Source organism: Engystomops pustulosus, chromosome 7 (genome assembly GCF_040894005.1).
Source record: "Engystomops pustulosus chromosome 7, aEngPut4.maternal, whole genome shotgun sequence".
In the NCBI taxonomy this organism is placed as follows: Eukaryota; Metazoa; Chordata; class Amphibia; order Anura; family Leptodactylidae; genus Engystomops; species Engystomops pustulosus.
This window is the reverse complement of record NC_092417.1, coordinates 154,754,369-154,781,545: the sequence shown is the minus strand read 5'-3', so window position 1 is coordinate 154,781,545 and position 27,177 is coordinate 154,754,369. Positions and strand designations below refer to the sequence as shown.

At 43.4% G+C, this 27,177-nt stretch overlaps 1 protein-coding gene and 1 long non-coding RNA gene across 4 annotated transcripts in view; one reads left to right on the top strand and one right to left on the bottom strand.

Moving 5' to 3' along the window:
* The window catches only part of PLCB3 (phospholipase C beta 3), a 72,963-nt gene that overhangs the window by 41,791 nt on the left and 3,995 nt on the right, over positions 1-27,177 (top strand). For both annotated transcript variants that reach the window (XM_072118411.1, XM_072118410.1), the window contains exons 9-31: positions 974-1,140; positions 1,223-1,369; positions 1,498-1,655; positions 2,557-2,639; positions 3,773-3,857; positions 4,904-5,084; positions 6,119-6,223; positions 6,310-6,374; positions 6,450-6,546; positions 8,394-8,478; positions 11,784-11,908; positions 14,154-14,308; positions 14,388-14,549; positions 14,988-15,087; positions 16,017-16,121; positions 16,308-16,396; positions 17,419-17,530; positions 23,784-23,822; positions 24,025-24,229; positions 24,311-24,443; positions 24,719-24,795; positions 26,373-26,462; positions 26,591-26,648. In XM_072118411.1, the coding sequence (XP_071974512.1) occupies positions 974-1,140; positions 1,223-1,369; positions 1,498-1,655; positions 2,557-2,639; positions 3,773-3,857; positions 4,904-5,084; positions 6,119-6,223; positions 6,310-6,374; positions 6,450-6,546; positions 8,394-8,478; positions 11,784-11,908; positions 14,154-14,308; positions 14,388-14,549; positions 14,988-15,087; positions 16,017-16,121; positions 16,308-16,396; positions 17,419-17,530; positions 23,784-23,822; positions 24,025-24,229; positions 24,311-24,443; positions 24,719-24,795; positions 26,373-26,462; positions 26,591-26,648 (2,623 nt within the window). The remainder of the gene's footprint in view (positions 1-973; positions 1,141-1,222; positions 1,370-1,497; positions 1,656-2,556; positions 2,640-3,772; positions 3,858-4,903; positions 5,085-6,118; positions 6,224-6,309; positions 6,375-6,449; positions 6,547-8,393; positions 8,479-11,783; positions 11,909-14,153; positions 14,309-14,387; positions 14,550-14,987; positions 15,088-16,016; positions 16,122-16,307; positions 16,397-17,418; positions 17,531-23,783; positions 23,823-24,024; positions 24,230-24,310; positions 24,444-24,718; positions 24,796-26,372; positions 26,463-26,590; positions 26,649-27,177) is intronic.
* Positions 3,732-27,177, bottom strand: LOC140071107 (uncharacterized). Of its 2 annotated transcripts, none has more exons than XR_011849042.1 (3): positions 27,135-27,177; positions 8,310-8,384; positions 3,732-3,935 (listed from the first exon to the last, which is right to left on the bottom strand). It is a non-coding gene; the product is annotated as an uncharacterized lncRNA (long non-coding RNA). The 2 variants fall into 2 exon arrangements; XR_011849043.1 differs by lacking the exon at positions 3,732-3,935 and adding an exon at positions 6,713-6,928.

Here is a 27,177-nt window from a genome sequence, read left to right as displayed (position 1 = left end):
CCAGGTTTCCTCTGAGTACTTTATGGTCACCTTTTAACCCTTTTGTATTGTCTACACGTTGCAAGACTTGGCCAGCGGTCATCCTTCCCGCTCGCCTAAACATTCCCGCAAGGCCTCAGTATGAATCCTAAATGTAAACTTGTCAGAACTGTCTACAGCTCCTGAAGAAAAGAAATCTGGTAGGGATCACAGATGTGATAAGGTGCAGGGTTGTACTTACCTTGATGCCACATTTGCACCTTGCGTTGGAATTGCAGATCATGTACTGCAAGAGGAGGTACTCCCACACGTAGATTAATTTAGACCTAAATGCTTGTTTTTGGGAACTAACTTCCTCCAGGAATATGTTTCAGAACCCGAGATGTGTGTAAAAAAAAAAAAAAAAACACATTGGGACCTGATGGATCAATTTGGGACCTTATACCAACTATAGGTCCATATGGACCTGTGGTGTAGGGTCCCAATTTGACCTGTATGAAGGCTGTAGGTAGGTAATAATAAAAAAAAAAAAAACTTTTTAATCACCTAGATGTGAGCCTGATGAGTGACGCCTAGAAACTTTAATAAATTTTCCCTTTAATACTGCATCAGAATTTTGTTTCTAGGTGTCACAGATCCGGGGATATCCACTGATAAATTTAAAGCCGTAAAGAGGTGTATAGAAAAATTCACTTTTTACAGTTCATATCTACGGTCACACGTAGAAGCACTAAGGAAATCTCTCCTTTAATACTACATAAGGATTTTGTTCTTAGGCGTCACAGAGCCAGAGAAAGTTGCAGTAAAAAATAAAATTTTTCTATACAGTTTCCGACTGTAACTTTGGATATCTCTGGTTCTGTGACACCTAGAAACACAATCCTGGTTTCGTAGACAAATCTTTTTTTTTTTTTTTTTGCTGCCTACTGAGATTTTAGATATGATATTTTAGGGGCCACTATTTATTAATATCCATCTAATATTCCGTACCCAGGGGAGCTAAAGGGAAGCCATATTTAAATCTCGAGCAGCTGATGGATTTCATCAACCAGAAGCAAAGGGATCCCAGACTCAACGAAATCCTTTACCCACCACTGAAAAGGGACCAGGTGCGGCAGCTCATTGAGAAGTATGAGCCCAATAGGCAGTTTCTAGAGAGGGGTGAGTATGGCCATCAGGGTGGGATAACCTCTGGTAATAGACTGTCCATGAGTCTGCCCTCTAACCCTCTCCTGCCTTACAGACCAGATGTCCATGGAAGGCTTCAGCCGCTTTCTGGGTGGAGATGAGAACAGCATTATGCCGCCTGAGGCCCTCGATCTAAGCGATGACATGACGCAACCCCTCACCAGCTACTTCATCAACTCCTCTCACAACACCTACCTCACTGGTAAGATACCCACAGAGTGGGCACCACGATTCTGCTCTGCCCACTGTGAAAATAATCCATAAAATTCACAATAAATTTTTGGATATTTTTGCTTTCTCTTATGTCATTTTTACCTCTCTATTGCATAGCTGGGCAGCTGACCGGGAACTCCTCTGTAGAGATGTACAGGCAGGTGCTGCTCACCGGGTGCCGCTGTATCGAGTTAGACTGTTGGAAGGGACGACCCCAAGACGAAGAGCCATTCATTACCCACGGTTTCACTATGACCACTGAGATACCATTTAAGGTGCGAACAATAAGACCAACTTTATCTTCAAGGGTACACTCACAGGGACACTGTCACCAGATTTTACTCCATCAAACTACTAGCTTCTCAGGTGGTGTCTTAAAAGTCCTTTTTAGAATTCCCTTTTTGGAAATCTCAAATTTTACCATTAAAAACAAATCATCATGCTATGTGAAAATGAGCAGAAGAGTCATATTTGGCCTGAGATAAGTTCTGTTTAGAGGCTGAAGGGGGAGAGTCTCTTCAGACCACCATATCTTCGGTTCTATAGTACCTAGAAGCATGCTGCTGGTGTCATATTAAAGATAAGAATCTCATCTTACAGATCAGACTTGTGGAACCGGACATCCAAACAGTTAAACAAAGGCAGGCATTGCCAAAGCTCACGTTTTCAACTATGTAGCTCACAGAACCAAAATTATAATGTCACAAGAAAGATGAGATTCTTAACTTTAATATGATACCAGCATGTTTCTGTACTATAGGACAGAAGATAGGGGCATCTAAAGTGATCCTCCCCCCTGCAGCCTCTAACCCTGACTCATCCCAGGCAAATAAGACTCTTCAGGATGAAATTTCTCATAAAATAGGGAATTCTTGAAAGGACATTTACTACCCCTGGGCTTCTAGTTTAATGTGGTAAATTCTGGCTACAGGTTCCCTTTGACCTCACCTCCAGGACACTCAAGAATATAGGTCCTGTAACTCCTGTATCCTTGCAGCTGTCAGTGGAGAGGTGATTACATATATGCAACACTTTCCATTTCCAGATGTTTATGGCATTAAATAGTAATAAATAAATGTTTCACCGATAATACCTCCCCCCCCACACACACACACACACACACACACACACACAAAGATTACATAAACCTGTGTGGTCTTTACTTTATCATTGCAGGAAGTCATTGAAGCAATTGCAGAAAGTGCCTTTAAAACCTCCCCATTCCCGGTTGTTTTATCATTTGAGAACCATGTGGATTCGTAAGTGAATTTTTACATTTCAACATATATTTTTTTTTTTAGGTCTCAGATTTTCATTTCCTCTTTTTTTCATCTATTATATCCTGTTCGGTCCCAGCGTGACTCTTATGTGGAACCTGCAGACCATTTCCACATTGCGCTCTTATGTTTCAATGCGGTTACGCTGGAGCTGATATTTTGCAGTTTAGCCCTATAATGGGATTGCAACCCCAACAATAAACTGATTGCTGGTTGGAGACCTTCAATATGATCTTGAAGACCTTGTGATAAATCTGCAATAAAGACTCATACGATAAATACATTTCACCCATCCAAAAGATTGGGGGCAAAGTAGAGGAGAAGATTGCCACTACTCAACTACTCACTATACCAACTCTGCTTTTGTGTAACACGGTCACAGCTGTATTTCACGGATGGGAGTTCAAGTATCAAAGTATCATATGTAAGGAGTCCATGGTTTTCCATGGAAAAGCACTTCACTAAAAACATTACTTTGTGGTGGTCTCATGGGAATGCAGGAGCTCCTTGCATTATGTATAACAATGGGGCAGATTTACGTACCCGCGATTCACTAAGATCGTGCGTCCGAGTTCCTGCATGTGTTACTGCTGCACCGAGGTCCGCCGGAGTTCACCTTCTTCTTCCTGGTGCATGTGAGTGCTTGATCTTGCGACACATTTCCTTTTTTAAATTCTGCAGTTTGTCCGAATCCGTCGGGTTGTCCGACGGCCACGGCCCCCGATTTCGGTCGCACGCGAGCCGGCGCCGATACGCCAAAATCCGATCGCGTGCACCAAAAACCTAGGGCAATTCGGGGCAAAAGAGCAATATTCTGGAAACCCGACAAAAGTGCGGCGTTCAGACCCTTAGTAAATGTGCCCCAATGTGTGTGGGTGAAGTATTGGGACTTTTACTCTCCTGGGAGTCCTGTCAAAATTTACAGTATATATTCGAGTATAAGTTCAGTTTTTCAGCACAATTTTTGTACTCAAACCCAAATATCGCAGAGCTCAGCCTCTCTCCCTATTATATCTTGCTTTTAACTAGGGTGGCAGAAATCCCCAAATGCCAATTCTAATTTTGTCTGTTCAAACTTTTATGTCCTTTTTTTAAATTATTTTATTTTATTATAGAGCAAAGCAACAAGCGAAAATGGCGGAGTATTGTCGGAATATCTTTGGAGACGCCCTCTTGATAGAACCTCTGGAGAAATATCCAGTAAGGAGTCAAGTTCCTCCTCATTATTCTTATTCTCCGTTCCTTTAGCTGTCTGTTTAGGACTGGCTACAGGAGGCTCTGTATAAAAAGCCAAAAAACTAAACGTGAAAAGAATTTCACAAGTTAAAGCGTAACTAAACTTTCAACAAAATGACAAGTAGTGAATAGTGCAGATTATAGTAGTAAACTTTGTAATATACTTTATTAAAGAAATCTTTTTCCTTTGCCTTTCTTTCTTATTTAAAAATAACCTGTAACCAGGTTTTACCCAACTAAACTACCAACCCCCCTCAGGTAGTGTATGAAAAGTCTTTTCTCAATTTCCCTATAAAAATTCTCCTTCAAAGTTGGGCAAATATGACTCGCCTCATTTTACCATGAGATATGTCAAGTTTAGTGGTTACAGAGGTAGGGTCACTTCAGAAGCCTCTATCTTCTAATAGTACCTAAAAACATGTCATATTAAAGATATCATCTTTCAGATCACACCAGACTTATGACTTTTGAGCTACAGAACCAGAGATACAGACAGCTAAAGACACAGTTGGGAATGTGAGCTGCAGATAATGATCCCATGCCCACCTTTTTTTTTTTTTACTGTCCAGCACTGCATGTCCAGTTCTGTAGAACACAGAACCATATTTCGTCCATGGTTCTAGATGCCATGGAACCAAAGATGGGGGGCTGCTAAAGTGATGCTACTCCTGAAACCACTAAACTTGACTCATTTCATGTGAAATTGGGATAAGAACAGCCATGTTTGGATATTTATTTATTTTTATAGGAAAACGGCCGAAATTGCACATAAAAGGAAAAAAAATTTTCAAAGTACATTTCTTACTCTACCTAAAAGGACTAGTATTTTTTTGGTGACATGTAAAAGCAGCTTTCTGTTCTGTATCCACTGACAGCTGAGATAAAGGAACCTGATAATGTGCCTAATGGGTTAATTCTTTAATGACCGTCCCTGGATAGTCTAATATCTGACCATGTGCCACTCCACCTTCTTCAGTCCTCATCTCTTCTGCTCTTTGTCCTTGTATTAGCTGCAGCCCGGTGTACAGCTCCCAAGCCCCCAAGAACTTCTGGGTAAGATTCTAGTCAAGAACAAAAAAAGGCACCGAGTGGGAGGTAAAAGCACCGAGGGCAGTGTGAAAAGAAGAGTCAGCGAACAGCCGTCCAATACGTACAGTGATTCCTCCAGCATCTGCGAGTCACCTGCTGCAGGTATGAGACTGGACATAGGTGGGATTAGTGCAGTGTAATGCTAGAAGGGTCTCCGCTGTAGTCTGCTTTGTATCCCCGGCACAAGGATAGGGAGGCCATGGTCAGCAAACTTTACTTCACCGTGCACACTCCAAACACTGGATATATGTGTGTAGTGAAATGAGGCGCACTGACCCGGGCCTCAGCTGCAGACATGGGTAAGGTGAAAAGGGACCCTAAACCACAACTCCACTAACCACTTCTTTACTGTATGGAGAGCTCTATCCCTAGAACATGCATATTGCCATCTTTCCCTAGAACTCTTGCGCTCCCCCCCCCCCCCCTCCTTTCCCTAGAACACTTTTGTCGCCCCCCTTTCCCTTTTTTTGCCATTTCAGAAAACATTAAAATTTATGTTAAAGTGATCAAAAGGTTGTATGGTCCCCAAAATAGTAGCAATGAAAACGCCATCACATTCCGCCAAAAAATGACACCTTACACAGTTCCGTAGACTGAAGTATGAAAATTATTCGCATCCGCATTTGGCAAAAACAAAAATTTTGGGCCAAAAGATAAAAAAAAAAAAGTGTAATCAAAACATAATAAAACCTATAGAAACTTGGTATCTCTGTGATCATATCAATCCAATGAATACAGGGGAGGTATTATTCGGAATACACAGGAGAAAAGGGTATACAAATATGGCGCCTCTGTGTTCCGTTTTGTATTTTTTATGGCAATTGTACCAGAATTAGAATTTTTTTCCCCAGCTTACCTGTACAATGAACAAAAGCCACTAGAAAGTGCTCTTTACATTGCAGATAATACGCCCTCAATGTATTTGTAAAAAAAATAAATTAAATTAAAAAGTTGCATAAAACTTAAACACAAAAATTTGAAAATGGTCCAGTAAGAAAAGGGTTAAGGAATGCTGGTGGTTTAGTGGTCCCAATTCTACTGAATGGGTCCTTTTAAATATGATGAATGGACTAAACCTTCACCACAAAGTGATGGAGACCCTTCTATGTGTAACTGAATACTCCCCCCGGGTGCAGGTACACTGGCCTCTGACTCAGCTGACGTCTCTCTATCCCTGTCCAATGGCGATGAGAAGATTGAGGAGCGGATCCCTAAGTGCGCTGAACCCCGTAAATCTATAGGTGAGGACCACATAGTGTGTGCGCTATAGTCATGTACAATGCGGAGTCGTTACCCTTACTATACACCTTCTTGTCTTCCTCTACAGACCGTGATGCTTATAGTGAGGAGGAGGAAGATGAAGAACCTACTGACCCCAAAAAGTCTGATGAGGTTAGTGTTATGTCCAAAACACTCCGTGTGACCTGTCACTGCTTTATCAGGTTAATAATTGCCCTCTATATCCAGGGAACTGCAAGCAGTGAAGTCAGCGCCACAGAAGAAATGTCCAATCTTGTGAACTACGTGGAACCCGTTAAGTTCAAGTCATTTGACGTGGCCAACAGTGAGTAACCCAGGGGTATTAAAAGTGGGTGGAGCTGGGGTTGGGTCCCTCAGCTGGGAACAAACATTAATATGTAGTTCTGACCCCCTTTATCTTTAATCTTGTAGATTTGGGTGATGTTTGTTTAATTTGCATCTAAATTTTACCCGGTTTTTTTCCCAAAAAGCATTAAAAACCGCAAAAAAGAATAGAGGGCAATAATGATAATACATTACATAGAACATTTTTATTTTCTATCATCAAAAAAAAGCAAAATCAGTTTTTAGAGGAATTCTGTTTATCTTGCTTTGCTGTGTGCTATGAAATGCTGGCGGGAATTACTGTTATGTCACTGTGAGCGTCACTTGGGCGGTCTGGTTTAGGAGACTCTTTTTGAAATACCCTATAAGGGAATTCTTTGTTAATAGAGTCTTCTTCTTATTAGATCCTTTATCTATGATTCTAAATAGAAGGCAGCTAAAAAGATTATTTCTCATGCATTGCGCAAGCAGCCCACTGGTCAATGCTTTATTTAACCTGTGGTGGCGCAATTCTTCAAAAATCACAAATTGACTCGTTTTAGTCTAGTTAAAGGGAATCTGTCACCAGAATTTACCCCCATTAAACTAGCAGCGCTCTTAGGTAAGGTATAAAATGTCCTTTTGAGAATTCCCTCTTTTATGTGAAATCTTATCAATTTACCTTTAAAAATGATCCTCCAAAGTCATATGAAAATGAGCAGAGTCGAGTCATATTTTGCATAGGATGAGTCAAGTTTAAAGGCTGAAGGGGAAAAATCAATACAGAAGCCTCTATCTTTGTTTGTTTTGTACCTTGAAAAATGCGGCTTTTGTCATATTCAAGATAAGAATTCCATCTTTTATGTTGCATTAGGCTTGTAGTTCTGTGCGCTATGGATTCTGAGATGCAGGCTGTTAGAGACATAGGAGGAAATGTACTTACACGGCCGCTGGAGATTCCTGAAAGTGCACTTTGCCGCTATTCATTAAGATCGTGCGCCCGCTTTCCTGCATCTGTCTCTTCCCCGCTCAGGTCTACTGGAGTTCTCCTCTTTCTTCCCGGTGCATGTAAGTGCATTGGATGTGATACACTTTTAATATTAAATCCTGCGCTCAGTCCGAATCAGTCCGATGGTCCGACGCCCTGTGACCATACCCCCCACGACCGATATTTCTGTCGCATTGAATCCAGCACTGCTGCGCCAAAATCCGATCGCGTGCGACACAATCCCCTTCTAAATCCCTGTCACACGGCGCAAATCCCGAAAAGCATGAACAGTCTGACGGAAATGCAATCCGCGGACCCTTAGTAAATAAGCCCCATAGTTTAAAAATGCAAGCTGCAGATAAAAATCTAATTCTCGCCTTAATCACTGGTTCGGTTTGTGTTCCTCGGTCCTATAGAAAAGAAAATAGAGATGTCTGAATTTACACTTCACCTGCAGCCTCTAGACTTGCCTCATCTCAGGCAAAATATGACTCTTCTCTGCTGCTTTTCACATAACCTGGAGTTGATTTTTTTTTCATAGGTAAATGGATGAGATCTCACATAAAAGAGGGAATTCCAGAAAAGAGATTTCATACACTACCTGAGGGGGCTGATAGTTTACTGGGGTAAAATCTGGTGACCGGTAGAATGTGGTAGAAAGAATTGGAGAATATCTAAGCAAATAATGGAAATCTGTTACATTTTTTACATATTTTTAATTGTTATTTTTTGTGTGTTTCTTTTGCTGTACTTTTATCTTCCTTGTGTATCATTACCTTATACACCGTCTCCTTCTCGTTCCATCCACCGCATTCCTCATCTTCCTTTGTTCTCGCTCGGGTCCCTTCATTCTATCACAGAGCGGAATAAATATTATGAAATGTCTTCCTTTGTTGAGACTAAAGCACTGGAACAGCTCACTAAATCTCCCATGGAGTTTGTGGAGTATCCTTGTAGTCCGTTCTTAAAGGCAAATGTCCCCTTATAACCAAAATAAGAAGGTGGCTGGTATGTGAAAGTACCGCATATTCTGTAATGTATAGAGGCTATTAAAAAGCTCTATACGCTTTCACAACCAAAACTTTCACTATTTTATATAGTCTTTATTAGACCGTTAGATCCGCAGCTTCTCAGCAGATCTTTGTGTTTCCATAGTTACAGACTATAAACAAACATCATGTAGTCTGATTCTACTTACTGTTTGGACCCCATTTGCTAACATTTTTTTTCAGTAGGTTACAAAGTAGTAGGGAGCAGATGGAAAAAAAGGGAGTGTGACGACATGGAGTGTTTATAGTCCTTTTCTATGGAGACTTGTAGGTGCCTTAGTGCTGGGCTATTCCATTAATTACCATAACTAACCCGATTTATTGGCCCATTCAGAGGAGCTCATCCCTCCAGCTCTTAGAAGCTGCTTGTTTTGGTTTACAGAAATTTATGGGCAACTTAAATAAGTTGGGGGCAACAAGGTGAGATGGGAGCATAAAGAATTATGGGGGAGGGGGGCAGAGAGAAGAAAGGGATAAAATAAACATGGAGGAGGAGGGTATAAGTGGGGCAACATAGATGGATGACGATATTTTAATGCAGAATAGAGAAGAGATGAGAGGGGAAGTCTAAAGAGATGGTGGAATACACAGAAAAGTTGGGATTGAAAGAATTCTACTGTCGGAATCTACTGAGATTCCACCTCACTGCTTCATACCCAAACAGGTTTTATCTTCTCCTTGTATGAAGCCCTTTGGGTAATTAAACTTTGATTCATATGCAAATTGCAGAGGCTATTCAGGGCAAGAAGTAGCCTTCGTGAGCTCCGGGGGTGAAGGCTACTACACGTCCCTAATATCCTTTGCAGATCCACCTACCTGCATGCGCAGTAGTTGTTTGCGTGTCGCTGTCAGCAGGGGAGCTCTGTGCATGTGCAGTAGTTGTTCATCACGTGTATAACATGTTTACAGCGGGCAAGGATGAACATGTAGGTGGATCTGCCGAGGCTACCAGGGGTGCCTAGTAGCCTTTGACCCCAGAGGTAACTCCACGCCCCGAGTAGCCTCTGCGAGCGTGGATATTAATGGCCCCAAAAAGTCAGTAAAATGTACTAATAAATTACAGTACTTAATACATAATTAAAATAATGAAAATTAATTACTACAGCATTTGGAAAACATAACATAAAATACATCAAAATTGAGAATGTACTCTTTTATCCACTACTTTAAATGGGTGACTAAACCCCCTCTAACAAAATTATGAGATGGTAAGGAAGTGATGGGAGCTGGTGGCAAAATAAAAAAGCATGAGAAAACCGGACCCTCATGTATGGAGCCCAGACAATAAGGAGGGTTCCCCGTGGGATCATTAGAGAACTATATTTTACCTCAGAATTGGTTTAGGCGGGAAGTTTTTTCCCGCCTGAAGGCCGTTGCCACCCAGGCTAGAATTCTGCCCGGTTGGTAGCAGCTGATTGGTAGGGCCATAGGTCCAATTGACAAGAGTTCTCTCTTTCCGCCAGCGACAGTGCGTAATTGGCTACCTCTATTTGTGTCACATGTCCAGAGTTTCCTTTAAATACCGTTGTGTGTGTGGTACTCGCTGACCTTATTTTTCCTCGGAAACCCTGGATATCTAGACCGTGTCGCCTGTGTTTTTCTATAAATGTATTTTCTGTCATGGCCTTGTGTGAAATAAATAAAGTGGCTCGCGCTTATGGCTGAATCTATTATTGATTTCTGAAGTGTTAATAAAAGTTTGTCATATTTTTAAGGTTTTTACAAATTTGTTGTTAGGTAAGGTAATAAATAAAGGCCCTTGCCAAATATTTGCCCACTTTGGGTTATTATAGTTCAAATGGTTTAAGTATGTCTTAGAATTAAATTTCCTGCCAATCAGCTGATCCTGACCAATGGAACAGCTGATCGGTCACCAGGCAAAATTGGCTAAAAATAGCCCCAGCTGTTTTAGCCAATAAAACATTTGTCACCAGGCAGATGAAAATTTGGTTCATCTCACAGTACACTGGCAAATGGGGGACAAACAAAAATAAACCCCAAATCATTAAAACGGGGGACCAAAACCTGTGGTAAATTTTACCTAAATATGACTGAAATTTACCTAAACTGAACAGGGGGGAGGAGCATGACGTCATGAGGGGCAACATGCAAATAGTGCCCCGTTCCAGGTCATTTGCAAATTAATAAAATAAAGTTTATTAACAAAAGAGCTTCATACAATAAAAAACTGTTTGGGCATGATCCAGTGAGGTGGAATCTATCACAGGAACTTATTCAGAAAGTAGATTCCTGATTTTTCTTTTAAAATAGAAATTTTTTTAATGGCCTCCACCACCGTACTACTACTGCTAATTTCTGACCATTTACAGAACCATGCACAGCCCATCGTGGTGTAGAAGGATGTAACTTTACTGGTAGGTATAGATCCAGGAAAAATAGCTTATAAGATCTATGTAAATTTTGAAGCTGGATCACCCGGGGTTTTCACCTTTCACCTGGGACACAACTTCTCTCCTCTCTGTGTACCAGCATCCCGTCTTTCATCCTGACGATCCCTTCCACAGCCCTGACATCATCGCGCCCCTGAGGCATCTGTGGTTTGAAGACTTTTTGGCGCATGTGTAGTGATTACAAGCCATGGCTTTTTGTATGTCTTGACAAGTCAACGAGATTTATAGCTGTGTGAGGGATCGGCGGGGGATGAGAGGAGAACGGTGTTACTGAGCGGTGTCCCAAGAGCTAAGGTAAAGCCCAGGGTGCGCCAACTTCCTAATCTACATCAATCTTTGCTCCTTTTCCAAAAAATGTACTTGTTCATTAATTGGTTATAAAGTGGTGGATGCCAAATCTACACTTCATGTATATAATGTGGGCTATTAGGGGTGTGGGGGTTTGATACGACAGGGTTCTCTGCTGTTGAACTAGGTTCTTGGAGCCCCTAATACCTCCCATAGAGCCCCCATATTTAATTTCCAACATGATGGCCATCATATTGTAGTCTATGATGCACATTAGACCTGACCATAATGCAAGGATAGTAATGTGAAGCTGACCTAGCGGTTACTTTACCTGCTCTTTGTTCTTAGCCCATCCTTATCTTCTAGTTGATCCTCTGGTCCTCTACATGCTACTCCATCCCATTACATATTTCCCTCTAGTCCACATCTGCCTTAAGATCTTTTACTACTTACCTTTCCTTTCTCTTTCTACCTGTGTTTCCTTCACTTCTACTGCTCTCAGATACAACAAGAAGCAGCTAAGTCGTATTTACCCTAAAGGAACGAGGGTAGATTCCTCAAATTACATGCCCCAGGTTTTCTGGAATGCCGGATGTCAGATGGTAGCGTTAAACTTTCAGACTTTGGGTAAGTTGTCATACATTTTGTTAGCTATGTATACCCTATATATAGGATAGATGATGAATGTGTTGATTGTGTCTCCATTGACTCCCATTGATGAAGATAGCAGAGTTCTTTACTCAGCTATGATCATACAGTAAGGAGAAATGAGGGTCTTAAGACCCCAATTCTGTGACAGTTGTGTTTCAGTGATCATATATTTAACACCTTGCCTCTTTATAGTTAATAAATGCGTTTGGATATTTTATTTAAACGGGTTGTACCAAGTTTGGTTGTTATGCCCTATTCATAAGGGATTGGTGAGAGTTCGACATCTGGGTCCCCCCCCACCGTGCATGAGAACAGGGTCCCAGTGATCCAGACAATGGAGGTCCCGTTGTCACTAATTGATGAAGCAGTCTTACTGCTAGATGTGTCTTACTGCTCAATTCAATAGTATGGAAGTTTTGGAAATCGCCAAGCACAGCGCTCTGATATCTCTGGCACTGCCATAGACGGTGAATGTGAGTGCCAGAAATAGTGTGCTGTGCTCTGCAATTTCCAACACTCCCATATTATTGAATGGGGATTCTGTATGTACGCTCGATCTTTCCTCCACCCATTATAGGAACGAAAAACCCTGTTTTCGTATTGCTGGGATCAGTACTCATGATCAGGGATCAGTACTCATGATCCACGTAGTCGAACCCTCACTGATCAACTTATTTTTCTCTATTCTGTGGATAGGAGATAACAAGCAAACTTGTTACAACCCCTTTAATAAGGAAAGTTTCTAGAATGTTGGCAGGACATTGCCCAGGAACAGATTTATTGTACTGTCTTATAGTGTTAGCGTAAAATTAGACTAGAAATGCTGAACAAATTTCATAGGTTGTTCACAGTGACTGGTTTTGGTGAATAAAAAGTTAAAAAAAAAAAATTAAAAAGCACATTGACTACACAAGGTTTATTTGTAGTCTGTAACCATGGAGACGTGTGGTTACATAGTATCTGTACATACAAATCCGTTTTAATCAATGTTTTTTGCAACATGTTTATTATTCTAGATACTGGTATAAAGTACCGGGTGATTTTATGTTTTTAACCATAAATAGTGACTTGTTTTCTCTTCCTATCATGGGTGATACTTGAAGAAATTCAGGGCAATGATTCTCCCTTTGTTGTAGTGTATACACAGAGGGAACACTTTACGTTCTGTTATCATAAGAAGTAACAATGTGCCCCATTCATTAGGTCCTCTCCTCCTGCCCACATAGTTTGATGCCATGTTTACAGTTTAGATGCCAGTTCTAATGTTAGATTACAGGGACAACAGGGCCTGACATATTGCTGTGTACTTCTGGCTTCTGTAGCTTTGGTTACAGCTCATTGCTGATCCTCTGCTCCTTAGTTTTAGAGTCTGCATCGTGCAACGTGGATGGTAACTCTTCACGATTTCCCAGTTGTGCAACAGATCCCAGTCATAGAGTGGCACGTACAGGTGTCAAACCCCGGTTACCCTCTAGAATCAGACCTCGGTTTGAGATAAGAACTAAAATTTGAGGAAAAACTAAACTTGAAAATGTAGCCATTATTCCCCAAATGCATGATGTAGCAGGTAAATAATGCAGCATTCACTGTCTATGGTACTGATGTAAGTAGCCGTCAGTAGTGGATTATAATACAGGCGGTTTGGGCGGTAGCCTCAGGCCCTCCAAAGGTCCTGAAACCGCAGATTGAAAGCAGGCAGAAGTGACGCATCCTCCATTCCCCAAGAAGCTGATGCTAGCACCATATGTAGGAAGTGACTCCATGGCAGTCATAGTACTGCGCTCCACTAATCTCTGTTAGCACCATAGAGATCTATTGAGAAGCGAGAGACCTGTGTGACCGACTGCTGTATTAGATTGGGGGACAACGGACTTCTGTACACCACTGGGACCCATTCTTCATGAATCTGGCGCCTGTTGCACTGTTCCGACAGAACGCACCAGCCTTTTTTTGCACCTTTAACATAGAGCATGCAACACACTTCTGTAGGACACCGCATAATAAATGTGGGGCACAGGACCCTCTGTAATGTTAGACCTTTGTCACCTTGTTCGGTCCATGGAATGTTATTCCATTTTCCGAGTGTTTTTTTTTTTTTAAATTCTGCTTATCTTTCCGGAGCTTGAGGTGCTTCCTGCCCCCATCACATCCACCTTCCTGCCGTCTCTTGTATCATTGTGTGAGGTCAAATGTGTAAATGTTCTGCCTCTCTCTATTACAGACCTTCCCATGCAGCTGAATATGGGGATATTTGAGTATAACAGACGCAGCGGATACCTCCTAAAACCCGAATTCATGCGCAGGACGGACAAGCCATTTGACCCTTTCACCGAAAACATTGTAGATGGGATTGTAGCTAATACTGTGAAAATTAAGGTAAGGGACCTATAGTGGGTGGAGCACCTCCTGTTACCACTGTTTTTAAATTTTTTTTCCAATTTTTTTTTCTCGGCAGATCATTTCTGGGCAGTTCCTGTCGGATAAACGCGTTGGAATATACGTGGAGGTGGACATGTTTGGTTTGCCTGTTGACACGAAAAGGAAATTTAGAACTAAGACTTCGCAGGGGAACTCCTTTAACCCCGTGTGGGATGAGGAACCCTTTATATTCCATAAGGTATGATTTATATTTAAAGAAGTTGGGATTCCATTGGGGCTGCAGTCATGAGAACAGGGGTCCCATTTCCACATATGCAAAGTGCAGTGGGGAGGCATACTGCTGCTCCTCCTTTGCTTGATTTTCTATTGGACTACTGAAAATATATTGCTGTTCTACAGTCCCATAGAAGGGAAGGGAGTCCCTCCATTCATACACTGGCACATGGGACCCCTGTTCTAATGATCCATGGGGTTTCCATTGGTCAGATTACTTCTGAATACCCATTAAGGCTGGCAGCACACAGGGCGATGAGACTCCCTGCATCATGTGATGCTTGGAGTCCCATCCCCTGCACGATGATCGGTCCTTCTTTCATCTTCCCTCTTCTCTGATCAAAGATTGCACCTCTTTTCCATGCCGTTACTTTCTGATGTCCTCAACTTGTAAATCCTGCAGGTGGTGCTTCCGACCCTCGCCTCTCTACGTATTGCTGTCTTTGAGGAAGGAGGAAAGTTTGTCGGTCACAGAATTATCCCCGTGTCTGCTATACGGCCAGGTGAGGCAGAAAGAAAAGGAAATTGTGAATCTATTCATCAGTCGTGGACTGAACGTATTGTGCACAGATTACTCCACCTTTTTAAGAGAATGGAGGGGTAGATAAACGGGGTGTGCATCTGCTCATCTGAGCGCTATCTCTCCCAAAACTCTCATACACCTGAGTAGGGTAATAATTGGATAGAGCCGCTGTTAGGCTACATGCACACGTCCACATGAGCCGCGCTCACCGCACATTGTCCAAGCATAATGCACATCTATGGCTGCCGGCATCTAGCTGTTGTCTTTGCGGCTAGCTCACAGCACTACTTACGGATATGTGCATGTACCCTTAGAGTCTTCTGACAATGGTTTATCTATTATTATACCAAAATTATTGTTGAGAGGTGTCCATACACATTAGATGGGCAGCTAAGGGTTTGTATGACTTTCTAATGGGCTAAAGTTTTCATGTGGCACAAAATATGGATATTTAAGTTTACTTTAAGGCTGCATTTTGACAAACGTCTGTCCGCGCAGTCACGGCTGGGTGGGCATTCGCCCGGTGCGCTGGAGAAGACAGGTGGCCCCTCTCCATAGAAATGCGCAGCATCTGGGCCGTGCACACAGGGAAAAATAGGACATATTCTATCTTTTCCCCATGTACAGAGAGGTACGGTGCAAGCTTGCCGGCGTACATGCATCCCCCCATATGTTTGTCTGAATGCAGCCTTACAAAGGATTTTGCAGCAGATATAATTTTGCTTTGTGGCTTGGGAATTTTGTTTGTGTAACTTTATCTGCTCTATAGCTATAGCTGAATATAGATTTCTTATGATGGCCTTGCCACAGGTTTTAGTTGATCGTGGTGGAGGTAGGAGGCGATTGCCTTAGCTGTCGTTTTACAATTGCTATAGATAACTGTGTGATCAGTCCGTCTTCTCCTCCCAGGTTATCACTACATCTGTCTGAGGAATGAGATCAATCAGCCCCTGTGTCTCCCGGCTCTTCTTGTATATACTGAAGCCAATGATTACATCCCCGATGACCACCAAGGTCAGCCATAGCTGCGCTGCTTGTAATATGTCTCTTATCTTCCCCATCTTACCATCCTGTAAACCCTCATCATCCTTTTTCTCTTCCTCTCACACATTTGTAATTGGCTTTCGTTTTAACTCTTTGTTTGCTGATGGTTATTTTGTTATGCCATGTAATACTGACCACTAACTTCATCCTCCCTAGAGTACATCAGGGCCCTGATTAACCCCATCCAACATGTCAGTCTGGATGAGAGGGCAAAGAGGCTCGTGGCCCTCATTGGAGAAAGCGAGGTATGGAGCACTCAAGATTCACATATGGGTATCATCATATTCTCAATATTAATGGCCTACCCGAAATATAGGCCATTCATATTAAATAGGGGCCAGTATGGGCTGCACCATGCACTCAATACACTTAGTTGTGGCTGGCAAGGCTATTACAGTTCTGTTCTTATCACGAGACAATGCTGCAATACCCTGTGCAGCCACAAATGTGTAGGAAGCAGTGTAAACAATGGAAGAGACTGTGAAATTAATAGGTTATTGTAAGGATAGGTCATCCGTATTGTGAACCCTGGATAAGCCACTTCAGATCTTGGGGATTACATAGTTCATTTCACATACATTCACACTTCGGACACACGCTTCATTAGCATCCGGAGACAGAAGTTTATTTCACTTGAAAAAGGGGATCTCTATTCCCCGAAACGCGTTGTGATGTTTTGTGACCCTTTTTATATCTTCTAATAAACCCGTTTTGGAGAAATCCCACATCCGGTCCGTTTGTGCGCCATTCGCTTCTATCTTCCCCAACCTGACCTTTAGACTCCAAACAGCCTAGTCCCCTGTGACTGGAGACCATATCGAAGCACCGGCAGCCACTGACCTTGTTTATTGCACACTATCACTGGAGTTGTGCCCTACCAAGCACAACCCAACCAGGTGAGCAAACTACTCAATTATATAAGCGATACACTACCTTACAATATTACCCTATGAGCGCTTCTTGTTTCCACTATCACCCTCTATTTCACATACATGACCATATTTTCATTCAAAATCTGATGCTAAATGGTTAGTATGAGTGGACCCAACGTTCACGTTCGGGGTTCGGCGGCGCTACATACTGCCGGGTTTGTGGCCCAACAGCCAATCCAGCAAATTGATGTAACTAACTGGGGCCGCCAATTTGCCGGATTGGCTGTTCTGCCGGCAGTATGTCCGGGTTGTGTGGCCAAATGCGAATGTCGGGTCTGCATTAAAAAAAATGCATAACACAAGGTCTAATATTTCCCTATTCTTATTATATTCAGCTCAACAACACTGAAAAAACACCGGATAGAAAAAAGCCGGACGCGACGTACGATTCTTCTAACAAGACTCCGTATGATAAGAAGCCATCCATCACCCCCGTGCCACCCCCGGGTATGTGATATACAGGAGATATAAGAGATTATGCTCCAGGGTGTATTATGTTGTGTTATAGAGGAGTGACACATCCTATAGAGATTACATGTGATAGGTTTGTTTTTACCGGGATATCTTAGCAATCTGATATCCTTTAGGGCAGCAATACCCCACCAGGGAGGATGAATCAGCCATGTTAAATCTTTATTTGTTCTAGTGGCACTAGATGGATGTGTCTGCTACTCAATGTAAATGAATATGGGTGGGGACAACTTGACTTCTACTCATCTTTCTACCTCTTGATGTAAAGCAACTAATTTAGTGGGTGGTGGCAGCAGACAAGACCTTAAGGGACAACACATATAAATATTCTCTCCAATATTCCAAACCAATGGGGGTGATTTGGGACACAATCCTTCTGGACCGGTGGTTTAGTATCTAAAATCCTTCTGTCTTTTTGAATGGGCCCTAGCTATTGATCGAACACCTTTTACATACCCTCACACCTTTATAGTAGTCCAGTGAAGTAGGGGTAGTACACCCAAACCGCACTGAGCATGCATAAGGCGCATGTGCAACAGAGCACCCTTCAAAGGGGCTGTTTCAACAGATTTTACCCCATCGAACTATTAGCCTCCTAAGTTTGGGTATGAAATGTCCTTTCTGTAATTCCCTTGTTTATGTGAAATCTCACCCTTTTATCTAGAATTAAATGACCTCCAAAGTTATGAAAATGAACAGAGGAAAGTCTCAATTTGCCTGAGAGGAGTCTATAGTATTTAGAAATGTGCATCTGGTGTCGTATTAAAGAGAAGGATCTCAATTTTCAGATCAAATCAGACTTGTGGTTATGTGAACTACACAATTGGAGATTCAGGCAGTTAACCCCTTCCCGACATTTGACGTAATAGTACTGCATCGCGGGAGGTGCGTTCCCGCAAAATGCAGTACTATTACGTCATGCTTCTGGCATCGGCTCCTGAACGGAGCCGGCGCCAGAAGCTGCAGGTGTCAGCTATATATTATAGCCGACACCTGCCTCTAACACCCGCGATCGGAGATTTCTCCGATCGCGGGTGTTAACCCCTGACACACCGCGGTCGCGCTGACCGCGGCGTGCAAGGGGCATTTCAGAAGAATCGGATCACTTGTTCAAGCTAACCTGTAACAGTTAATAAAAATGTTAAAAACACTACATAAAATCATTTTTTAATAAAAATAATTAATTAAATAAAGTTAGAATCCCCTAAACACAAATATTCCCTATACACATGCAATAAAGTGAAAAAAACACAAAATCGCCAAAAAACCCCACATATTTGGTATCGCCGCGTCCGTAACAATCCGTACAATAACTCAGAAACATTATTGGATCCGCTCTGTGAACGCCGTAAAAACAAAACCCGAAAAACACGCCAAAAATTTACATTTTTCATAAAATCTCTACACAAAAATGTTCTAAAAAGTGATCAAAACAGTTATGTGCGCAAAAATGGTACCACTGAAAAGAACAACTCAACACGTAAAAAATAAGCCCTAAACTAGCTCTGTCAACCAAAAAATATTAAAGTTACGTCTCCGAAAAGATGGCGATGCAAAAACAAATGAGATTTCCTCTATATTAGTTTTTATCCAGTAAAATTGTAAAAATAAATGAAAAACTATATAAATGAGGTATCACCGTAATCGTAGTGACCTATAGAATGAAGATAATATAATATTTTTAGTGTACGGTGTACGACCCCCAAAAAATACGAAAAGAAAGTAAACCAAAATTGACAATTTTCTTTTCACCCATACATTCAAGAGTTAATAAAATCTCATCAATTAGCTAATGACCCACTAAAATGAAGTACCGTATATACCCGAGTATAAGCCGACCCGAGTATAAGCCGAGGCCCCTAATTTTACCACAAAATACTGGGAAAACCTATTGACTCGAGTATAAGCCGAGGGTGGGAAATGCATTGGTCACAGCCTTCCCAGTATATAGCCAGCCAGCCCCTGCCCCAGTGTATATAGCCAGCCCCTGCCCCAGTGTATATAGCCAGCCAGCCCCTGCCCCAGTGTATATAGCCCCAGCCAGCCCCTGCCCCAGTGTATATAGCCAGCCAGCCCCTGCCCCAGTGTATATAGCCTGCCAGCCCCTGCCCCAGTGTATATAGCCTGCCAGCCCCTGCCCCAGTGTATATAGCCTGCCAGCCCCTGCCCCAGTGTATATAGCCAGCCAGCCCCTGCCCCAGTGTATATAGCCAGCCAGCCCCTGCCCCAGTGTATATAGCCTGCCAGACCCTGCCCCAGTGTATATAGCCTGCCAGACCCTGCCCCAGTGTATATAGCCTGCCAGACCCTGCCCCAGTGTATATAGCCTGCCAGACCCTGCCCCAGTGTATATAGCCTGCCAGACCCTGCCGTAGTGTATATAGCCTGCCAGACCCTGCCCCAGTGTATATAGCCTGCCAGCCCCTGCCCCAGTGTATATAGCCTGCCAGCCCCTGCCCCAGTGTATATAGCCTGCCAGCCCCTGCCCCAGTGTATATAGCCTGCCAGCCCCTGCCCCAGTGTATATAGCCTGCCAGCCCCTGCCCCAGTGTATATAGCCAGCCAGCCCCTGCCCCAGTGTATATAGCCTGCCAGCCCCTGCCCCAGTGTATATAGCCTGCCAGCCCCTGCCCCAGTGTATATAGCCTGCCAGCCCCTGCCCCAGTGTATATAGCCTGCCAGCCCCTGCCCCAGTGTATATAGCCAGCCAGCCCCTGCCCCAGTGTATATAGCCTGCCAGACCCTGCCCCAGTGTATATAGCCTGCCAGACCCTGCCCCAGTGTATATAGCCTGCCAGACCCTGCCCCAGTGTATATAGCCTGCCAGACCCTGCCCCAGTGTATATAGCCTGCCAGACCCTGCCCCAGTGTATATAGCCTGCCAGACCCTGCCCCAGTGTATATAGCCTGCCAGACCCTGCCCCAGTGTATATAGCCTGCCAGACCCTGCCCCAGTGTATATAGCCTGCCAGACCCTGCCCCAGTGTATATAGCCTGCCAGACCCTGCCCCAGTGTATATAGCCTGCCAGACCCTGCCCCAGTGTATATAGCCTGCTGCCGCTGCCGGACAGATCGCACAGAAGATATACAGGGGTCGCCGGAAAGGTGAGTTTAGATATATTTATTTTTTTGATTCGAGTATAAGCCGAGTTTGGGTTTTTTCAGCACATTTTTTGTGCTGAAAAACTAGGCTTATACTCCAGTATATAAGGTATTTGTAAAGTGCATCTCATGTCGCAGAAAATAAGCCCTTATATGTCCAAATTGCCAAAAAATAAAGATTGTATAGCCAATAAAAATTGACAATGCATAATCTGCTCTGTATGGCGCAGCTCCCTTCGTGTGCCCATACAGCAGGTTACCACCACATATGGGGTATTATTATACACGGAAGAGATTGGGTATCAAATTTTGTGGAGCGTTTTGGTATTTTATCCACTGAGAATTTGTACATTTTTTGAAAAACATATTAATTTAGCCAAAAAAATTTTACTTTCAAAATTGCATCCGATTTTGTTATAACCCCTGTAAAACAATTAAAGGGTTAACAAACTTCATAAAAGTTGTTTCACGTACGTTGAGGGGCGTAGTTTCTATAATGGGGTAATTTATGGGGTTTTACTTTTATTTAGGTCTCTCAAAGTGATTTGAAACCTGAGCAGGTCCCTCAATAGCAGGATTTTGCGTTTTTTATGAAAATGTGAAAAATCGCACCTAACGTTCAAAGGCCCATAACATCCTACAAAAATAAAAGTATGCATAAAAAACCATGTCCACATAAATTAGACATTTAGTGAATGTTAGTTATTACGTTTTTTTGCGGTTATGACTATGTATGGAAAAAGTAGAACATTTTGAAGTTCAAAAATAAAAAATTTTTCAAAATTTTCACCAAATATCTGATTTTCTCATAAATAAATGCAAAACATACCACCAAAATTTTTCAAATAACCTGAAGTACGATGTGTCACGAGAAAACAATTTTAAAATCACTTGGATATGTTAAAGCGTTCCGAAGTTATAACCACTTATAGTGACACAGGGCAGATTTGAAAAAATGGGCCGTGTCAGGAAGGTGAAAAGTGGTTTCAGCGTTAAGGGGTTAAAGGAGACCAGTCAACAGACTTTTAACGTTCCCATCAGTAATACCTGCAGATAAAGGGTTAAAATTCCTCCCATCTAATAAGATATACCGTATATACTCGAGTATAAGCCGAGGCCCCTAATTTTACCACCCAAACCTGGGAAAACCTATTGACTCGAGTATAAGCCGAGGGTGGAAAATGCATTGGTCTCAGCCTCCCAGTATATAGCCATCTAGCCCCCAATAGTATACAGCCTGCCAGCCCCCCTGAAGTATACAGCCTGCCAGCCCCCCTGAAGTATACAGCCTGCCAGCCCCCCTGAAGTATACAGCCTGCCAGCCCCCCTGAAGTATACAGCCTGCCAGCCCCCCTGAAGTATACAGCCTGCCAGCCCCCTTGAATTATACAGCCTGCCAGCCCCCTTAAAGTATGCAGCCTGCCAGCCCCCTTAAAGTATGCAGCCTGCCAGCCCCCTTAAAGTATGCAGCCTGCCAGCCCCCTTAAAGTATGCAGCCTGCCAGCCCCCTTAAAGTATGCAGCCTGCCAGCCCTTAATATACTGCCAGGCACATTACAAAAAAAAAAACCTTCCATACTCACCTACAGGCGGCTCCCTGATGCTCCGTTCCCCGCGGCTGGTCTCCGGTCTTCTCTGTGTTGTATCAGCCGGCAGAAACGCGTCCACGCGATCTGCCGGCTGGTGCACAATATCACGTGACGGTGTCGCCGCTGATGACGTCATCGGCTGCGACACCGTCACGTGATATTGTGCGCCAGCCGGCAGATCGCGTGGACGCGTATCTGCTGGCTGATAGAACACATAGAAGAGAGAAGACCAAAGACCAGCCGCGGGGAAGACAGAAGAGGAGCCGCCGAACATCGGTAGCCATGCGGACCATCGGGCCTCCGGAGGGTGAGTATGGAAGTTTTTTATTGACTCGTGTATAAGCTGAGGGGAGGTTTTTCAGCAAATTTTTTGTGCTGAAAATCTCGGCTTATACACGAGTATATACGGTACCTTAATTACAGCCGGTTTTATGATATGCAAATAAGTAGCCGTGAGAGAAGAGTCGAGTTTTCTTGAACCACACCTCCTTCTTTTGACTGACAGCTCAGTGTCTCTTTAAATGGCATGAGCAGACACAACGTGGCTCATTTACTTACCCGGATCATTCGCGATCCCGCGTCGTGTTGTCCGACGTCGATTCGGGTTCTGCAGGGATTTACTACGGTCGTGCACCCGATATCCAGCAGGTGTCGCTGCTGCGCCGAGGTCCACCAGAGTTCACCTGCTTCTTCTCGGTGCCTGTAAGTGCTTGATCTTGCGACACATTTCGTTTTTTAAATTCCACAGTAACCGAATCCGTCGGGTTGTCCACCGGCCACGCCCCCCGATTGCGCGATTGCGCCAAAATCCGACAGCGTGCGCCAAAATCCCGGCGGAATTCTTCGGAAATCATCAGGAAACCCGACAAAAGTGCGGCCGCAGAGCACTTGGTAAATGAGCCCCAAAGTTCTCTCCCGCTCTTTACCAGAATTGTGCCCTTCTCACAAGCATGGTGAATTTCGCAGTGAGCACTGTGTGGGAAACTGGAGATCACCATTTCACAAACCTAGTGGTGGATGAGACAACATGTAGTGGTCAGGGCCAACATAGACAAAGGGATGACATTCCCACTCTGATGCCAGGTAGGATAATAATAAAGTTGATTTTAAGGGAATGTGAGGGAAACGATTTTAGCTAAATTAAGGGTGGCATATATAGTTGATAGGGATCTATGGAAACCTGTCGCTAGCTGCATTTGTGAAAATCTGGTGACAGGTTTGCTTTAAAGATGAGATCTTTATCTTTAATATGACACCATAAATGTGGTTTTAGCTACCATAAAGTCAAAGATAGGGGCGTCTGATGTGACACTCCACCCGTAATCTTTAACTCATCTCAGGCAAATATGACTCTTCTCTGATTATTTGTAAATGACTTTGGTACCGATTTATATAAGGCAAGATTTTGCATAAAAATTCTAGAAAGAGATTTCATACTCTACCTGAGAGGGTTATTAGTTTGTTGTGGTAAATTTTGGTGACCGATTCCTTTTAACAATTATTTATCAAAATTTTACCTTTCTTTTTTTTTTTCTCAGCTCAACAACGAGATGACCTCATAGCAAGTATACTAACAGGTAATGGAAGATGTGCAGTAATACGTTATTTCTGCTGTTATGTACAATAGGCTTAAAGGAGAGGAAGCTGTCTCCATGTCCCTGTAGTGGCCGGAAGCTGTTACTACAGGGACATCTTTTGCAATAGAGGTCAATCTCTGGTAGGTCAATCCCTTGTAATATGGCTTCATGTGAGGTGTTTTTCCTTTTGTATAAAACTCAGACGTTCAAGCTCCTTCCTTGGAGGAGCTGAAGTTACAGAAAAGCTTTGTGAAGCTTCTCTGCCGACAGTACCAAGAGCTGCGCCACATGCACCGCAAGCACCTGCGCAAGGTCTCCTCCCTCTCCAAGGAACAGAGCAGCAGATTCATCCAGCTCCAAAGTCTCCGCAGGAAGAAGTTTCCAAAGAGTTTCAAAGCAGGACAAGAGTAAGTCCCTCTGAAGTATGAGCTGAGGGGGAGATGGATTTGTAAAACTAAATATTTTGACATTTTACCTTTTCACTGTAGTTCATTACCGGAACAGGAGGAGCAGCAGAAGAAGCTGATGGATCTGCAGGGAGAGCAGCAGAGACGTCTTGTAGAGCTCCGAGAATTGCAGCATGAGCAAGAACGGAAAATTAAACACCTCCACCTTCAACAGGTGCAACACCCCCTCCGAAAAAGAAATGCCCCTCTCCCTAAAGCCCGCTGCACCATGTGAGAGTACGGTGCGATAAACTCTCTCCGTGGACGTGCAAGATTTACCGCGCCAAACCTAGAAGAACTGAACAGACACGGTGACATAGTTCAAGATAGTTGTAGGTTCTATGCAGTAAATCCAGCAAATTCACGGAGCGCGTTTGTTAGACCGACTCATGGGCCACGGCCTTTACAGACTCCGTGCCTAACGGGTTTGTCTCCCCTCTATACCTACAGGCCGTGCAGAAATTACAAGACGTCGCTCAAGCCTATCACACATCCCAGCTCAAGAAGCTAAAAGAAACCAGTGAGAAGTGAGTGTTACCTAATATCCTGCCCCCCATACTTACACCGTAAAACAAACATTACAAAAAACATGAAGTAAAGTGTGGACATCTGCCCATATTTAGAGTTGGTCATGATGGCTCTAGGTGAAAACCCATTATCAGTAACCCAATCAATCTAATGTATAGCTGTATCTATACATTGGGGCACATTTACTATCCCGTCCGCTGGAGTACCGAGGATCGTGCGCCCGATATCCTGCATGTGTCCCTTCCCCGCTCAGGTCCACCGGAGTTCACCTTCTTCTTCCTGGTGCATGTAAGTGCTTGGGCTAGTAACATAATTTGAAAGTTAAATCCCACGCTCAGTCTGAATCAGTCGGATCGTCCGATGCCCCCCCCCCCCCCCCCCCAATTTCTGTCACATGAAAGCCAGCAAAGCTGCGACACAATCCAATCGCTTGCGACACAATCCCAATGCAACAAAACAGACCCCTGTTGAATAGCTGTCCGAAAGTGTGATCCGGAACCCTTAGTAAATAAGCCCCATTGTACAGAAAGCTCCATTGGTTGTGCAGTCGCCATGCCAGAGTACTGCAGCTCTGCCCCCATTCCTATCAAATTCCCATTTAAGGATGGAAAAAATGTGATAATCTGACAATTTCAGTGGGTTAAGTCACCTGTGTCTCAGATGGAAAACTGTTGGAAGATTGTTCTTTGGAGATAAGAGGAGACATTCTGCCGAGGACTTGTGGCCATCAGCTTCTCGTATGTAAAGTGGCTTGAAGATGTTGGCTTCAAGTATAAAACATACCAAAATCCCGGCTGCTTCTGGTTTTCGGGATTGCACCCGTGCAGAAGTCATGGCACCCACTTCAGTCACGTGGGCTCCTGAGACCAAAGGACATCATTTCCATTATCAAGGGGATTTCACTTCTAACAAGGGCTGGGGCAGGTCCAGTGACCCATCGGAACTTCCCGCCAGACACATGCCTAAATCCGGGAGTAATTAGGTGACCAAGGAGTCTGAGCGTGCAACAATAACCAATAATCTGAGTTGTTCACATTGCTGGAAACCTCCTTTTAGCTCCTTTTTAAAGGTATATTCTCATTTAAGTTTAATTGAATTCATCCGCCACATATATACATTTCTTTAATTGTCTGTTATAAAAAAATTTTTTACCTGTGTGAAGATAATTTCCCATAAATGTAGTCATATGGTCGCTTATAAAAGAAGGATCGGTGTCCTTGAATACGACCACCACTACTGGAGGGACTTTATAGAGAAACTAATTTTTACATATGAAATATCCAGGAGTTACTGCATGTCCCACAGCCGTCCTGTGGTAATGAGGTAGGGCGCCTCAATAGTTCATACCCGGTACTGTGCAGGGATGGTCGTATCCAAGGACAGCCATTTCATTTCTTAGTGACAACATGACTACATTTATGGGAAGTTATTTTCACACACATACACTTTGTTTAATAACATCCAATATAAGAAACGTTTTAATGTGTCAGATGGGTTAAATTAAATGTGAATCTAAAGTACATAGCCCCTTTAACTGGAAAGCAGGTCAAACATATCTATTTGTAAATTTCCTTAGAGAGAAGAAGGAACTGCAAAAGATCCTGGACAGAAAGCGACACAACAGCATCACCAAGGTGAAGTCACAAGACAGACACAAGAAAGAAGGGTCAGTAACAGACTATCGGCCTCCATCCTCCTCAATGGGACATCTTTAATTCTCCCTTCCCTTCTACAGTACATTGCTGTTCCTTTCTAAAATTCTGTTTCCATTGATCACATCCTATTTTTCTGCAGAGAACTGACAGAGATCAACAGACGACACATCAACGAGTCTGTGAACTTTATACGCAGCGTAAGTGACTGTACATGGCCTTTACTATGTATGACATTAGTAGGCCTGGTGTCTCTCTATTGCAGGGGTCAGGAAGCTTTTTGTTAGAGCCATGAATGCCACATATTTTAAAATGTACTTCCATGAAAGCCATACAATATGCACATGCCCCCCCCCCAGTAGATGGGTAGACCCAGCACATGTCCCTCAGTAGATGAGCAGCCACAGCACATGCTCCCCCCCTCCAGTACATGGGTAGCCGCAGCACATGCTCCCCCCCCTCCAGTAGATGGGTAGCCGCAGCACATGCTCCCCCCCCTCCAGTACATGGGTAGCCGCAGCACATTCTTCCCCCAGTAGATGGGTAGCCGCAGCACATTCTTCCCCCAGTAGATAAGTAGCCGCAGCACATGCTTCCCCCAGTAGATGGGTAGACCCAGCAAATGCCCCCTTCCCCCAGTAGATGGGTAGCTGCAGCAACAGAAAGAAAAATTGCTACTCACCTACCTGTGCTCTCTGCAGGCAGCTCCTTGTCACTGCCACTCTCTTC